Source organism: Apteryx rowi, unplaced genomic scaffold (genome assembly GCF_003343035.1).
Source record: "Apteryx rowi isolate R43461 unplaced genomic scaffold, aptRow1 scaffold_508, whole genome shotgun sequence".
Classification (NCBI taxonomy): Eukaryota; Metazoa; Chordata; class Aves; order Apterygiformes; family Apterygidae; genus Apteryx; species Apteryx rowi.
The window spans coordinates 210723-228180 of NW_020450770.1; the positions used below are offsets into that span (position 1 = coordinate 210723).

General features: G+C 37.7%; 1 protein-coding gene across 1 annotated transcript in view; it reads right to left on the minus strand.

Annotated features, from left to right (window-relative positions):
* Positions 1-3940: 3940 nt before the first annotated feature.
* The window catches only part of ANGPT1 (angiopoietin 1), a 167007-nt gene continuing 153489 nt past the window's right edge, over positions 3941-17458 (minus strand). The window contains exons 8-9 of the mRNA XM_026080009.1: positions 15620-15750; positions 3941-4853 (exon numbers count right to left, since the gene is read on the minus strand). Coding sequence (XP_025935794.1) covers positions 4693-4853; positions 15620-15750 — 292 coding nt within the window. The 3' untranslated portion in view covers positions 3941-4692. The remainder of the gene's footprint in view (positions 4854-15619; positions 15751-17458) is intronic.

The window sequence follows — 17458 nt, forward strand, 5'->3', positions numbered from 1 at the left end:
CTGTTGTGAACACAAATGTCCGCAGGCCTTTGGTCTTCAGCTGACTGTGGCACTTACCTTCCTGCAAATACTTTTAGACAGAAGGAGGCAAGCACTACCAGCAGTTTAAAAGGAGGCATAGGTGACACTATTAAAGTAAGGGTAAGGTGAGGAATGTAACAAGAGAAAGAAAATACATGCTAACACTTTGAGGGTCATGACTTTCTTTACCCAAGCACAAGGATGGTGTCTCTGTCTTCATGTATTTTTATACACAAGCACTTTTTTTTTTTTTTTTTAATATTTACAGTATACATCTATTCCTTCATGGAGCTCACTGGTTCAGAAAACTCTACAGCCTGTTACTATGAAGAATAAGGTCTGGTCCCCACAGAATAGAAAATTTAACCAGTGAAAGAATAAGGGCTCTAATTTTGTAGGGTTTATATGGATATGAGTGTTATTCCATTACCAGTCTTTGAAACTCACTCGACACAAAACAGTATTTTTCTAAATGAACCTCTCTGTCTCTGAAGGCTTTGTTATGGAACTATCTTGCCATAAACATGAGCAGCATGTCTTCTCAGAAATCCTTACTGAATTGCTCCCTGAAGCTTCTGACTTAAAAATGTGCAAGAATTAAAAATAAAACGCAACCAAAAAGCACACAAAATAAACAACATCTCATATGGGGAGCCAGGAAGAGAGGGGTTCAGACACTCCTGCAGGAGAAGGGAGCGCCTGTGTCGTGGGCGTGGCACAGGAAGATACAGAGCTGCTATGTCTCTCCATTAATCCCTTCCCGTTGAACTCTATCAGTCCATCTTTCCCCTCTCTTCTTCACAGCCTCTATATCCCTGTCTTCTCTCTTTTTCTGCTTCTTCCATACTCTAGCCCTTAACCCCCCTCTGCCCCTTCCTGCAGGCATTTTGCACTTGTCATTTATTTCATTCTTGGTGCCTTCTGGATTTTTGTTGTACTGTGATTACGGTTCCTCTAAATAAAATTCGAAAGAAAAAAATCATTTTGATAGGCAGATTGTGGTAAGCATTCTTCAGGCATACGTCTATATGTGTATGAACACCACAGTGAGATTCAGGCAATGCTAGCAGCATCAGCTGCATTCTGTGGCTACTGCCTGCCCCCTTGAGCTATTCGGCTTATGTAAAAACTGGTAGGTAGGAATGCCTTCTGGCACAACTTTTGGCAGTACAACCTGGTTGTAAATTAAGCTTGATCCTAAGTAGAGAGTTGAGCTCTGYTGTGATTACTGTTTCAATTTTGTTGTTTCCAGGAGAAGCAAGTGCTGTGCCTATCTCAAATGAGATTGAGGCTTGTCAGAGCTGTGGTTTGAGCTCCAGCTCTTCAGAGAAAAGGTTATTATAGCTGGAARGGTTTTTTAAGGAAATAAATCTTAGGAACCTGTTGTACAGATGGTTATAAATGTAGATGACTTACCTACTTAATAGATGAGTTACTGAATGCTAAAGCACTTAGAAATGTGTGTTTTTAAATTACATCTCCAGAAACGCATTTTAAAAAGCCTTAGAAAATATTAAAATATAAGGATCAATCTGCAATGAAAAACACATCTCCTGAATTGTCRAATTTCTGTGTATTCATATTTTATAAAAGAAAAAATTGTTCTGTGAAGGATAAACAGTGAATTTCCTATTACCGTTGACAGATTGAAGGCAGTTTTTGTTTTTTAAAGTGTTTTTTTTTTACTAACTTTCAAAGCATATGTAATTTTTATATAAAACAAATCCAGAACTAATTGTAACTCTTCTGTTCATATAGTACACACCACATGTTCAATTTAGAGAGGAAAACATGCTTTTATGGCTATATTTCCTCATAGTTTTTGTGTTGTTTTAAAAAGCCAGGTTGGTCTGAACGTATGCCATGAACAAGTCAAATTAAGCGAAAGTTCCTGAGAAAACGAGGATAAAATGACTACAAAGAGAAGTTAAAACTGATCCCTGTAGTGTTAAAAGCCATGCAAATGGAGCAAGAGGCATTTCTGGCTAAAAGAAGTGAGATCAGTGGAGATTTGCCACTGCCAGACAACATGGTTAAAGGGATGATTAAAAAACAACCAGTCATGAAGGCAAGAGAAACAGGCATCACACTCCAGTTTGTATCTTTGCCAGTGGAATTCAAGAAACCTTTTTTTTTAAAGATTGAAAGAGATTTGTATCATTTGGACTTAAAAGGAGAAGTATAGGCCCATGATTTTAATCAAGAAAATTGAATAAARAAAGACTGAAATATGGATTTGAAAGGTTAGCATACTGATTTCTAGACAAACTCTAGCTAGATTCCCTTCCTAGGAATTGTCCAAATTTCTTAGAGAGGGAGATGTTGGCTTGTTAAATGTCAGCCTTTCACAGAGAGGCATGCTCAAAGCAAAGCAAACCATGGAGTCCTCATTTTATTTTAATGTTTTATTATAAAGGATAGGAAACCAAGTCCACATTTTTTTCAAACCCAGATAAATAAACAGCGAATATCATGTGTTGCTTTTTAATGTGTCTTGCTTTTTGCAATAGGATCTGCAAAAATGGCATTCCTAATTCACAGACCTGCAAAAAATACATCTTTCGAGACACAAACCACAGTTTTTGCACATAAATGAAGACTGTATCAAAAAATTGCTGGAAACTGAGACAACACAGCTCTGTGAAGAAACTGCTGAGCACAAAATAGTTTGGTAGTTTATTCAGCAGAAAACAACAAATTAACCCTTAGGCAGGATTATTTCAAATATATATAAAAATATATACAAATACATAAAAACAAAGATCTTCCCACTTACAAACAAACATCAAGTTGAAACAAAAACAGAGAGCCCTCTGGTGCTTTGTGATCTTTAAGAAAGGATGTTTAAAAAAGATACAAGCTTTTTTTTTTCTTTTTAGTAGAAATAAACTGGTAGAGAAAAAAAACGGTTATTCTAATACCATAATCCTTTAAAATGGAATCAGATCTTTGCTGATTTTAAGAACAGATTAATGAACGAAACAAATCAACAAACAGACAAGCAAGAAACCCCACCACATTCAGATTTTGTGCGTGATCTTGGTCCCATTTTAATCAATGAGAATGTTACTTTTGATTTCAGTGGGAGCAGGGTCAAGCTTTTCCTTTTTTTCTAAAGCAGAAGCTGAGTGAGTGCAAGCCACTTTCCCAAAGGGACTTTGCTCATATGATTAAACCATGAGACTGTAAATGGAAAGAGTCATCCCTGTAACCTCATGGGCCACCCACCTATTTTGTTGCTTATTATTACAGGCACTTTATCCTTTTTAATAACTGGATTGTGCATCTTGCCTCACACATATGCAGCATTTTTTAATATAAGAGTTACTTGTTATGACAGTAGAAACCTGTAAGCACTCTTCCAGAGCTCATTTAATATTTATATCCTTTTGAGTTTTCGCATTTATTTGTATTCAGTAGGGTCAGGGCTGCATGTACAAATTAAATGATCATTAAAGAAGATATAAACATGCTATTTACAGTTCATAAATCTTTATTTTCTATGCAGTTGTGTTGAGTATCTTTATAGTTGTAGCCTAAGCACTGTGTAGAACTGGCATGCGTCTGATATTCACAAAAATGAGATAATATAGTGAAGAAATGAAGATTTAATAAAAAAGCAAAATAATTAATGATAAATTGCACACATGCAAAGGTATTGTAAAATGAATCCATCAACTTAAAATATGTATTTAGGCTATTCCTATATACCCTAACAGTTTGCTTTACTGGAAAGAAAAACTGATGAACTGATGAACTGATGTACTTTTGATGGAAATATTCCATGCAAAATCCTATATTTTCTTTAGGATAATATTTCACATTCTTTAAACCTTCCATCAATTTTCCTATGTGACATTTAGACTGCCTTTAATGAAAAAAGTGGTGGTGGKGGGGGGAACCCTGAAACACAGCTACTTTTGTTATCACACTATAAATCCTMGCTCAGGGATTATGCCAAGTATCTAATTTACCTATACAGAGCAACTGAAGAATTTCAGTTTATTACCCTTATCATTCTTCATACATTTCACTCAGTTTTTTTATGAGAAACATGTCTTCAGCGGATTTAATGAAAAATAAGATTAGCATAGATTATTTGATTCTGGGATTAAAATAAATCCATCCACCCATTTAAAAGCAGATCATTTAAGGAACACAGTGTCTGGAGTGGTCACCTTCGGTATTTAAGATTTAAGCTGAGCTTTAACACAGGTGTGTCTGTAATCCTGTTTTGTGAGTATAATGCCATTTCACTGTTGAAAAACTTTCTCCTCAGTAGACTGTGGTTGATGCGCTTCTGTTCTTCAAATTCTGTTGTTGCTGCTGAATAATCTGGTATATTTTTGCATCTTTTACACAAAAAGAAAAGAGATCCACTGATAAGCACTAGATTCAGTCAGAAAAAACAGATCACAAAGATTTCCAGTTGTTCTTCTCTGGAAAATCATCGTAGCCACCTTCCTCTAAATCAAGCCTCCCCTTGTCACCAAGACACAGGGGGACTGGTGGGGAGCTTTTGCACACTATGAAGTGATAATGAAGCAACGTTGCATCTGTCCTACTTGTTGCTTTCAAGGAGCCCTTCACCTTTTACCTTCAGATTATTATAGAAGTTCTTCAGAGGGCAGTCGCCTTGTGTTTCGTTCTTGTAGCTACTGCTGGATGCATTTAAAAGTCTAAGGGCCGAATCATCATGGTTGTGGACCGCAAGGAATAACTGGGGCCTTTGAAGTAGTGCCACTTGATGCCGTTCAGCTTTCCATGGTTCTGCCCAGCCGTGTAGAACATCCCGTTCAGGTTGGAGGGGCCACAGGCATCAAACCACCAGCCTGAAACAATTAAGAGCAAACAATTAAACTGCAAGTGAACTAGGCATTTTCATTTTGCTTTTCAGATTTAGCCGATTAGCAGCTTAATGGTATTCATAGGCTCATAAATACTCCTGGTGTGGCACGGGTTTGCTTTCATATTTTCCTTTTTTGCTTTTCTGTGCCATTCTGTGGCTAGCTGTGCTGGAGAATATGCAGATATATTTCCAGATTTGGAAAAGTATTTAAGTCCTACTGTTTGTATACACAGTATGCGAAGCAAGAAAAGGAACAATAAAGATAAATAAACTATTTTGCATGTTTATGTAGTATTTTACAGTTCACCCAGCTCATGTAAACATATCATAAAAAGGCTATCATTCATAATGCATTTGTATAATTTCACTTTGGTTTTTTAAAGCATAAGCATGATTTAAAATTATTTGTTGGCATTTTTCTGTTTCTTTAACTGTGATTGTTCAATTGCTCAGATTGTTTTTGCTCTCAGATTAGACATTCTTAGCAAGCATAGGTTGTGAATATGGTTGTGCTGAGCTGTTACAGTAATTACAGTTGTGCTGAGCTGTTATAGGCATTACAGTATTAGATTAGAGTAGTATTCAGAATGGTGCGCAAGRAAATAGTCTGTCTTTAAGACTTCCAATAAATTTATGAACAAGGTTCAGCAAAGGAGTGGAGAAGTGGAGAAGACAAGGACAACACTGCGGGACACTAATGGTTAGGTAGAATACCTATGTGCACAGCTAGATGGTTTAGATAGGTGCCTGTGAGTGCATGTGTTTATATGACAGTTTTGCCAGCTTCATCCAAGGACCAGAGGATGTATTCATTGCATGCGCAGTTTGGCCCAGGACATTAACATTCAGTCCTTAACCTTCTTACCATTTTCAGTGTGAAAACCTAGGTTCCATCTTGACCCTCCTAATCTAGGCCTTGAAATGTGCCAGCATCTCAGATCCATTTGGGATTTGTTCACTTCTCTGCACAGCATATGTGCAAATTCTCACCTGCCACTTAGAGAATTGGCAAATGCCCACCCAAGGTTTAAAAAGATTAAGTGTCTGTAGGCAAATTATTTACATGTCAAAAGGCAGCAGAAAATTACTAGTAATGCTGCTATCATGGGCTATGAAAATGTAAAAATTAATTAAAAAATAAAAGAAAAWGATTAACATTAAAAATTTTACTGACTGGTATTGAAGGTAGGCTTAAAAGGTTGGTAATTGTCTTTTTTGCCCCCTCACCCCGCCCACTTTTTCCCAGCAAGAAGCAGCTACCTATTCATCAAACCTTTGACTTCAGGTGGAGTCTCACATATACCTCATTCTATTGGAAAGACAGGGCAAGAAATTTCTTCCCCAGCTGTTTGTGTGTCTGGTTCACTGCTTCCCCAGCTGCGTTATAAGACTATTCTGAAAAGTGGGGTGACACAGATTAAGAAAAAAAAGTGCTTTTTGAGGGCAAACCAGTGATCTGGTTTACAGCATGACTCCATGAACAGTTGTGTTGGCATGACTGGAGGATCAGTAAACTGAGAAGTTAGGATAAAGAAAAGTGCAACAGCTCAGGAACTTTCCAACCTGAGTTTTCTGTCAAAGAAAATGCATGTAGAGCCATACCCTCACCTTTTGTGAGTTCTCTGTTAATATAGCACTGGAAAAAAAAAAACAGAAATATTTATCAAGTACTTGTGGATATTACCAACAATGACAGAGGTTTTGCTACTGCTTGTATGACTGAATGAAGAAAATTCAGACTTGCTATAAGCACAGCTGTGGTTGCAAACTGTACTTTAAAAAAGTCATCTCACCTTACTTTAGACTTCTGCAGTGAAGATATGTAAATCACCCTACATTCTCTTTTTAACCAATGAAGAAAATGAAGCCAGTGGAGAAAAAGACAGTGTGATTCCTCAGATCTATTTTGGATAACTGCTTTAGGATGAGATTAATCAATAAACTCTCTTGATTGCATCCCCAAGATCTCCAATAATAAAGGGACGCTTAAGTGGTTAACTATGATGTAGGCTCTATGTATGCTCAGCAATTCCCACTCAAACTATGTATTAGTCAGAATGGCAGAGTCTTGGGTTCTGTTTGGACACTTTTGTAGTATGAATATGCTCTCAGGCCTCCTAAAGTCATGAAGTTATAGGAAAAAAAAAAAAAAGGCTTGAAACTTTCTTAAGGTGAATTTTAGATTGTCATGAGAGTTACAGTTTTAAAGACAATTCCAAATAACATGAAATTTGGCAACCATGGGATTACAGAACATAAACTGACAAAGATGAACTGGGTGACATGCTGACTCCGCTGAAGTCAGTGGGAGTGTTGCGGTGTATCCTGATGAGAATAGAATTTTACTCTGCAAGACCTTACAGGATATCTACGTAACATAACAGAAAGTGCTTAGTTCAGACTGAGGAAGGTGGAATGAATCCCCGGACTGAAAAATGCTAATATTTCCCAATGCCAAAAATACATGAGCCTTGGTGGCTAGAGGTTCTATTTGTCAGAAAGATTTCTGCAGTTTTTTCTTCCTTGTAAGAGATACAGGCTTTGGGAACCTTTATTGCAGCTCTTATGAATCTTTCTGTCTAATACAGTTGTACTGAACACTGTCTCAATGCTTTCGTAACTGAAGGGAAATAAAGTTATAAAGATCAGATCGTGGCTTTTTCTTTTTGCAGCTAATTCCCACTTTCTTTAAAAGAGTGATTTCAGACTGCATGTCACAGCACCATAACCTGCACAGGATCCCCTGCAAACCTTTTTCAAGCACCATCACAAATAACATTCCTACAGCAAGTGGCTACTGAACTCTGTAGGCTTCAATGGACTGAAATGAAGAATTTTAGYTTTCAGTGTTTCCCAAGCTGACCTGTAGAAATGGAATTAAACTGTGAGAGGCTTCTCTTGAATAGTGTGCGCTGCCTTGATGAACCCTCCAATTTCATCAGATTCAGTGGTCATCTTTATCTATAATGAATCCATACTGTGAGGGTATTTTAAACTTCTTGATCTGCCTTTAACAGTGATTAGCATACAGATTCAGTGCTTACTCTGTTCTTTGAATTCAGGCCTATGTAATTTATGGTTTTTGTCTTTAAGGTAATTTCTTAGATTTTGGATAATACTYAGTGGGCTTTTTTCAGAAGTAACACTTCATAATGAACTCTTGAGTGAAGGATTTATGCCAGATATATTCTGGCAAACTTCTATATTGATACAATTGACCTCTCTTTGATTACAATGTTATACCTAAGGGGGTAATAACCAAAGAAAGAGAAAGCTGTACAGCTGATGTTTTACTGTAACCAAAGTAAAATCTTGTAGAAACCTCAGACAAAGTCAAACAGAGAAAATCTAATCCTCATTTTTCAAAGCTGGAACAGAGATGCAGCTGGGTTCTGTTTACGGTGTCGGGACAAAGACATGGCAAGCTGCACTAGTTACCATTTCATCTTAAAGGAACAGCAATAGATGTGTAATGGGGCTTTTGGGGAGAATGTTTTCAGCAGTGCCCTATAAAATCTATGTCAAAAGTGGTAGAAGTCAAAAAATGACATCAAATTTTTTTTAATCTTTTGTGAGGAACTACTCAAAACTCTCATCAAATATTCCTTCTTTTAAAATATGTTTTATTGAGCATCTTTTAATATACTATATATTTCTTGTTAGCAAGAATGCATGATTTTTTAAAGATGTTTTCTATTATTACATTATAACTTTGGGTTTACTTGCCCTCTTTTTTCTTTCTTTTTTTAATGTGATTTTTTTCTCCATCCCCCGCTGCAATCCTCTAAAAGCTGTTCATTCACCCAAAGGGCCTCAGATCATCACAAGACTGCCTGCTGCATTCTCAACAGCAAAGTCAACATCTTTGAATGGATGCAAAGGAAACGTTTTTTCACAAACAGGATTTTTAAGACTCCTTGTATGTTTAGGGAAAAGAGGAATAGAAACAGTGACTTTCTGGGTAGCTGTGAGGAAATGGGGAAACGTAGGACCGAGGTCTCCTGCAGCAGAGAATACCTGCAACAGAGGTCAGCACCAGAAACACCAGATAAAGAAACTCCAGATCTGTGGGCCAGTCTGACCAGAGGAAGGGCTCCCCATAGCTAAAGGCTGGCTTATTCCCTGAAGCTCACGGGATTTTCTTCCCTTGAAGAATCTTACTTGTTTTTTACTACAAGGTATTGGCTTTCCCACATAAGCATCAAATTCTCTCTGAATAACAGTAAGCTTTTAGCCTCAGTCACAACTTTTGGCAATGATTTCCATGGGAACTTTGAATCATGAAGAATAGACATTAGGAGAAATAACAGTAGAAGCAAGTTTTGAAAGTGTCTAGTGAGGCAATAAAGAGGAGGCTTTCATGAGAAGGTTAAGAGAGTTTTTACTCAGAAACACAGGTAGTTTCTTTAAGTTTCTGTGATCAAGTTGTTAGTTGCTTATTTGAACTGAGGGAGCCTTACGATCTTTTGAGGTTAGCTCACCTCTAATAATTTGTTTGTATACCACAAGCAGTGCTACCATTTCTGTTTGTAATAAAAATACTTTGGTCATAAAACGTACTGTCCAAACAAAAAATAATTTAGATAATGCATTGCTAAGTTGTTTGAAAGTTTCAGCTATACAAATAAACATGAATCCCCACTATAGACAGCTGGTCTTCTGAAGCCGTAAAAACACACTCACGCTGTGTGGACTCCTATGTTTTGCTCTTTAATTACTGTTGCTATTACCCCTGAAAAGCTATTAAATTGATGCCAGCTCTTTTCATTAGATAAGTGCATTTTGAATACTTCAGTCACCTTCAGCCACCTATAACCAGACAGTTCATCTCCACAGAACTGCTTTTTCTRTGTCTTTGGCTGAATATGAATGTGTAGTGAGACCATTTCTACAAATTCTTGTAAAAAAAAGCAACCAATAAGTACTGGTATTACAAGAAAAAACTGGCTATCTTTTATAATAGTTTTCTAGAGTCAGAAGTGTAATTTTATATGGGAGACACTTCATTGTCAAAAACAACATAGAAAAGGCTTTTGTATGCCAAAGCTAACAACTTTCCATTTTTTGTACGTTATATAAATTCAGGCCTAGTACATGTATATAGGCAAACATTTGAAGGTTGAGCCTCATTTCAAACTATAAGTAATTTTTTTTGTTAGTAACCTGGTGCTCATCACTGTAAATCTAGAGTGCATTAAGGGTTTACCTCTCCTGGCTCTGATGAGAGGCTCTTAGTTGCCTTTCACAAACTAAGGGAAAAGCTGTCTAAACTATGTGCCGTTGGTGATAGACCCTTTCTTTACACAACTGTCTCTCTTCTGCCTCCTGAGTTCTCTGATTGCCTCCAGATACAAAAAGATCAATATGATCTGCTCAATAAGACCCAAAGTATGTTTGAGCAGTAGATTTGTACAGCTTTATGGAATAAATGGATCTTATACAAAGTCAGTATCTATTTCTAGCCCTCTGGGTTTGTTCATAAAGTTTAATGTATTTGGCAGCAAAGCAGTTAAATAAGAACAATTTCTACCACAAAAATATTGAAATAGTCTTTTCATCATTTGTAGCAATTTCTTTTATGAAAGATACAAACGTTTCTGACATTATGTACTTTAAAGCAGTTAGCTGGCAATACTTAGGCTCTACTTGGCTCTGCACTGATAATTTCTCAGCTAGAAGACTGGGTCCAGTTTTGGATGACACCTCAAGTGATATGTGGAGCAACTGGACAGAGTCCAGAAGAGCAAAAGTAAGAGGAAGGATTTAGGGTTGCTTAGTCCAGAAATCAAAAGACAGAAGGGGTCATGCCAATAGTCTCAAATTTATAAAAAACTGCTGAAAAGAGCAGATTTTCAAAGGAATTCAGCGAATGATCTATTCTTTCCAATAATGGAGGATAGACGAGATGGAACAAACTTGGTAGATTTAGTTTAGATATCAAGGAAAGCTTTCCTATACTAAGTGTAGCTTAGCTTGTAATAGATTGTACTGAGAAACTGAAGAACTCTATCATTAGAAATCCTTAAAATGAAAGAAAGACAGGAATAAATAGGTAGAGAAGAACTTCTACCAGAGAGGGACTAAATTACCTCTGCAGATCTTTTCGAGGCCTATTTTCTGTGACTCATTCAAGTATTGGATTGACCAGACTATCACTTAGCAGTTTATATTCTGAAGATTAAATCAGAATTTAGCTGTCAGGATATAAAATGAGAAGGCATTAGCTTTCCATATCAACTGGATAACATAGTCCTTTCTAAAAAAATAATAAATCAAGTGGTAAAAATAACATGGAACTTGCACACTGGTGACCATGATCTGACTCTTCTAAATGTATTAATAGACTGATTGTTAAATCAGTCATGGCTTAGTGTTCTCCTAATACTTTATTACTATTGTCCATACTTAAGCCTTATAAACATGGCTTAATCATATAATCATCATAGTGATGATTTTGTTAAAATGCTTAGTAATCATGTGTCTAATGAAATATTTCTAATACTTCTATGATAAATCTAATCATATACCAATTACTTCTTATCTACATGGTGGTTATATTTTTCTGCCTACAAAATGATAGGCAATATAAATGATACTCCATGAGTGGTGGTTTATATATAAGATCTTTATGAAAGCTACAAAATGCATAAAATCTAAAAACTGGTACTTCCATGCACAAGTGGACATATATCCAGGGGTTCAGGTTGGTTTCTTCTAAGTGCATTGAGGTTGCTACTTTCAAATTTTTTGTTTCAAACAAGATATAAGAGGAACTGTCTTCTTTCTGATTAGATAATGTATGGACAGACTTCTATATTCAGCCAGGAACTTCCCTCTAACTCAGGGCAAGAATCCTCATACTGCTCTTGACAGACATTCATAAAATTCACCGCTTTGAGAAAGAAGCAATGAAACAACAGGCAACATGTGCTCCACTGTTTAGGATTGTCATTGAGAAGTCTCTAACTTAATGGAAGAGAAATGCATTGAGGCTTACTAAATACATGGAAACCTTCTCTGGCTCAGGAAGCTCCTGAGATGCAAATGACTGAGCCAGGGAGGATCCTCTAGGAATGTCATAATTTTGCATAGTTCTTACACTCATCCCTAGGCATCTGCTATTGACCACTGTCAGAGACAGGAAACTGCAGCTGGATGGAATTCTGCTGTGATCCAATATGACTGCTTGAATCAAACAAAAAAAACTTATTTCAGTAATTCTATGCTGTTTCAACCCTAGCTAGACGTCTAGGAAGTCTCTCTGTCACTTTGTTGAGCTATTTCAGGGATCAGAAGTTTTGCAAAGTTCCCACATATCACCTGAGGCAAGGTAACCACCCATGTAAACATCCTAACCTGTGGCAAATACAAAACAAAGCAAATTACCTTAGGAGTCTTTCATTGTGGCCAAGTTACAATGAATCACTTTGCAGTGACTGTAGACGATTGCACAAAAAACTACTGGAGCTCAGCTGACAGGTGGTATCTTTGCAGCATGCTCTAACTTGGTCTTCTGCCCAAGGATCTGCTCCAGAGACTTGAAGTGCTCTTCTATTGGAAGTCTGTCTGAAGGGCCTTGAATATCTCCTACTTGGTGCTTCTTTCTGATGACAATTTGTTACATTTTCTGTACTGTTTTGCAAAAAAAAGTGTATGTAGCTCACTGGAGCACTTTTCTAGAATATGTTTGAAATGATATAGTGTTACAACCTTTGTTCAGTTGACTGGCCTGAGATATTGCACCAGTGTCTGACAGCTATTTTCACAATATAAAAAAAGATACTATTTTGACAAATGTTACATGTAAATGAAGAAATTATTTGAATAAATGTGTTTTGTCTTCCTTTAGAGTAAACCAAGGTCACTGAAATGAAGTTTTCCAAGGCACAAAAGGCTGTTAAAGCATTCAACTATCATATAAAGTTAATAGGGGCTAAGAACCCAGCTCATGCATGTACTTTTGAAAGCCACTCCCTGGAACCAGTGTTAAGACAGAGTCAAGTAACATAGCATGGCTCTTAGAAGAACAAGAATCATGAAAAAAAACTGTTCTGTTTATGCTACTATAAATATTCTCACACAGAATAAAATATATATTGTATATATCTTATATATTAACTATATATATATATTACTCTGGGGAAGAAGGAGGAGAGAAAGGAGGGGGTGAAAAAATAATAGTTTTGATATAGACAAAAAAAAGTGACAGCTAATAAGATCATGGAGAGAAATGTGTGTTTTCCTTACATTTTTATTTTCAGCCTTGACTATAACCATATCACAGTCTTGTGCTTCAGTTTATCTCAGCCTTTATTCCTGACATATATATATTCAGTTCACCTCATAGAGATAAGAGGATCACCCAAACTGTCAAGATAGCTAGAAACCTGCATGTAGATTTCATATCATTCTTCATTAAAATGCTGTCTGTGATGCTGCCAAAACTAACAGGCAGTCTGATGACAGTCTGTACAGTTAAGTACATATCTTTTGGAAAAGAAGAGGGGTTTTCCAGAACCTGTTATCACTGCCACTTTTCTTGATCAATCTTCTTCTGTGACACAAAAGTGAAATCTACTTACTGAATAAATGTTTTGGCATTTAATTAAATTTCTGATACTTCTCAAGGAATTAGAAAGYCTGCTTCATGGAGCAAAGTACAGTGGAGTGTTTGAGGAGAACTCTAGCAGGGAGACCTATCTGCATTTTTTAAAGAGTTTGCATGATTAAGGTCTTTCTCTTTTTGAAGAACAATAAATTACTCAGTATTGAACAGCTGCTTCAATCACCCATCCCCAAAGACTAATTGTATCTCCTGTGATTTGTTCTATTCCTGATTTGCTCACCCTTTGGTAATTCAGCCCTTTCCTCCTTATTCCCTTCATTGGTTACCAGTATATTCCAAAATGTGATTTTCCTGTTGATTTACAGGGCGGCTGCAGCAAAATATATGTGAACCTTGTGGAATGGTTGTTCAACAGCAGGCTGACCTTAGCAGGGCAATTGACCTGCCATGCAAGTCAGGACAGGCAAATAAACAAAACCCTCCTGCTCCCAGAATTAGCTGTCTGGGAGTAGAGGTGTTTCCAGGCAGCTCATGAATGATTCTGCATGTCAACACAGAGGCAACTCACATTTAGGAGTTCCTCTTGCTAGACTCTGACCTGCCTGGGAAGTAACACATACTAATTTAGCATTGTCTTTAATGGGAAAAGTCCCTAATTTTAGTTAAAATCAACTGTTATTTCTGATCCATTATCTGATCCAGAACTACCTAGTTTACTTCTTTTGTTACAGGAATGGGAAGGTATTTTCTGATGACCTGTCTGCTGGAAGAAGTTTTCCGTGTTGACTTTTAATAAGATATCATTAGAGGAAGTAAGAACAGTTTTAGAAATTGACTCCTTAAACACTCTTCCCAACTGAATAATTTTCAATCAGCAAAAGGAAAATGAGAATATAGGTTGGGCATTTGATACAAATTCCCTGTGATGGGAACCCATCTTCTGTCAGCAGATGATAGCCTTAGAGACTCATACACGCCTGAATGTGGCCTGAGTGGATCCAGCCAGAGTGCCAGTAACCACAAGTAATATCAGCTTAACAGTCTGATCCAAAATACTGAATAATTTATATGCTGTAGGATTTTTTCCAGGAAAGTTAGAAATCACTGTGGGAGATTCTGACAAGATCAGATGAGAAGAAAAGGGCCTTTCTTGCTCATTCAGTCTGTGAACCAAAGAATTACAGTGCAAGTATTTTTGGTTTAATGTGGTGTGCTATAGAGATGGAAATGAAGTTGCCCAGTTGGGAACTCAGTATAAGCACCATTTCTAAGAGAAGAGGTAGAGGTTTAGGTGTCTGTATGGAGAGATGCTCTTAGATATTCCTCCTTCACAGTGGGGGCAACAAATATCAGTCACATACACTTCACTTGCTGGCAGCCAGCTTGATTTTGTGCTTTAAACTGTCCCAGTATAACTTACTTCTCTGTTCTCCATCTCTGCTGACTCCCCTCTCTTTTCTTCTGCAATTCATCTCTGCTCAGAAAGGATATTGTTTTAAATGTTCCAGAATAGCTAAGTGTCACAATTTGAACAGGGGGGTTGCAATTCTAGTCTTTCATAGGTGAGAGAATTAGCCATTACATTAGCTAAGTTTATTACATTTATTAGCTATTTTATTATGTTGTAGAAGACAGATAGCTAAATCATTGTAATGATTTCAATAATAGCATAATCCTCCTAGGTGAAATGATAAAGCCATACAAAATCAGGTTCTGACAGGCCTCAGAATTTTGGTATTGCTTTTAATCTTTACCTTTTATTGTCTATTTTCCCACCTTCTTCTTTTTCCAGCTGATTTCTCTCTCACTTCTAATAAGGTTTTTTCCCCCTCCTTAATCTCTTAGTTTCTTCTCTCTTCTTTGCCTTTCTTGCTTCAACAATAACACTGACTTATTCTTTCCCTCTTGACATTGTCAGTTTGTTTGAATTGATTTGCAACAGCTTCAGTGCAGAAGTATACTGACTGCATCTATGAATCATCCCTTCCCTGCTGATCGGAATCTTGGAGTACTGGACTACCACAATATACATGAAAAAAAAAAAAAAAGAGTAGGAGTAATAATAATAAGAGGCACTTTCACACAGTACTTGCACATCATGAGTGCCACTTCACCCATAGTTGCTTTAGGAAAACAGAAAAGATTCCTGCCAACGTACCACATATTTTCAGAGCTGTACTCACCTCCAGTTAGCATGAGTGCACATTTACACATGCAGTTGTCGTTGTCAGCATCTTTAGTACTGAATTCAGCACCATGTAAGATAAGGCTACTCTGTTTTCCAGCAGTTCCACTGTGACCTTTTAAATAAAGCCTGAAACAGCAAGAGAAAACAATCAGTGTCACCAAAAGGAACCATAAAAGATCCAGGTCTCTTTCCACAGAAGATTTGCCTTCTATGATGTACACACAGAAACCTCAGAAATGTCTTGGGTTTTGGTTCAACCTCCTTGTTGTTTCAGGTGTAGGATGAGGAAATTCAGGATGTTTCAACATATCTACATTAGGACATAGTCCCTGCCCCAAAACAGAACTGAGTACAAGGAGTTTACTCTGAAAAATGCGAAAGTGGAGGGAGTCAGAGACAGAAAAGAGAACAAGGAGAGGTGCCCAAAGATCTGGAAAACACTGATAGAATAATTGAGTATTTGAGTAGCTGGTGTCTCTGTTGTGGCACAGAAACATCACTCCCAGTTAATGGCAGCTGTGTTATTAATCCCTGGCCCCTAAAGAGTATTTCAAAGACTTTCAGAATTTTTAATTCCACCAGTTACAGCCAGAGCCAGCAACCCAGTTCAATTCCTTCCTCTGCCAAAGCTGTCCCTGAATGATGAATGGAGAATAACTTAGAGCTCAAGCCACAAAAGTCTTCACAGCTTGCAACACTAAATACCCCTTTGCTTAACGAGCCTTGTCAGCTAGCTGGAACCACAACCATGAGCTAGGAACCTGAGCCCAGATCCAACACGTTTCACAGGCTATGTGATGCTCAGTGCAGCAATGCCCCAGGCTAAGCACRCACGCTGCAAGGATGCTGACAGAGGCACCTCTGTTCCACCAGGGAACAATGGGGGAGCTGGGCACATCTGACCTGAATTCACAGTAACAGGCACACGCACAGGGAAGTGCTGAAGAGAACGCTGCACACAAAGTTTTCTTTTGCCTCTGCTCTCTGTCTGAGAGACAGACATCACTGGGAGACTGACACACAGCCAAAACTACTTCCTGCTTATAGCTACCTAAATCAGATGTCTGAGCATGCTCATTCATATTTTTTCTTAAAACATTGCTGGAAGGGAAAGGTATCTATTGCCATAATAGCTCATATTCAGGAAGGATGAAACAAGATCTCAGTCTCTACTTGAGGGAGATGAAACCATAATGATCATGGCCCAGGGAGAAGCCCTAACCACTGGAACAAGAAAAGGGGGGAAGGAGCATCCACCACCTGACTCATTAAAGCTCTGCAGGAGAAATACAAGAGCCATCAGGCCAGCAGCAAAGAACATGATATGTAGTGGGATCGCCCACTCCACTGAAGAGAAGGTGAGAAACATCAGTTCTGCTTCTTCTAGGGTTATTGGAGAGGCAATAATACATCTCTTAAATATCTAAAGCAAAATTCATAAGGAGCAGAAGTAGGGCTTAAGTGTGCAAGACAGGAAAGGTGTCTCTTTCCTACTGGGATTAACATCTGGGAGTACTCTCCTAGAAAAAGTGCTCCCAGGCTTTTCGCACAAACACAGTGAACAAGGGGAGCAGTTATGAGTCATTACTTGCGGTTCCTGCCTCTTAGATAGCTGTTGTTTTTCATCCAGTGACTTGGGATGAATAAAAAAACAAATGACTTTACTGGAATATCATTCTTCCATTTTTTTTCCTTAGATACCTAGCTGCAAAGTGGTCAGAGTGTCCACAGCAGGAGTAGGGAAGCATCTCTAACTCAGTTTAGTCTACACATTAGTGGTTAGGATGAAGACTTTCTTCTGAGATGAGGAGGAGATTTCAATAAAACCCACTTC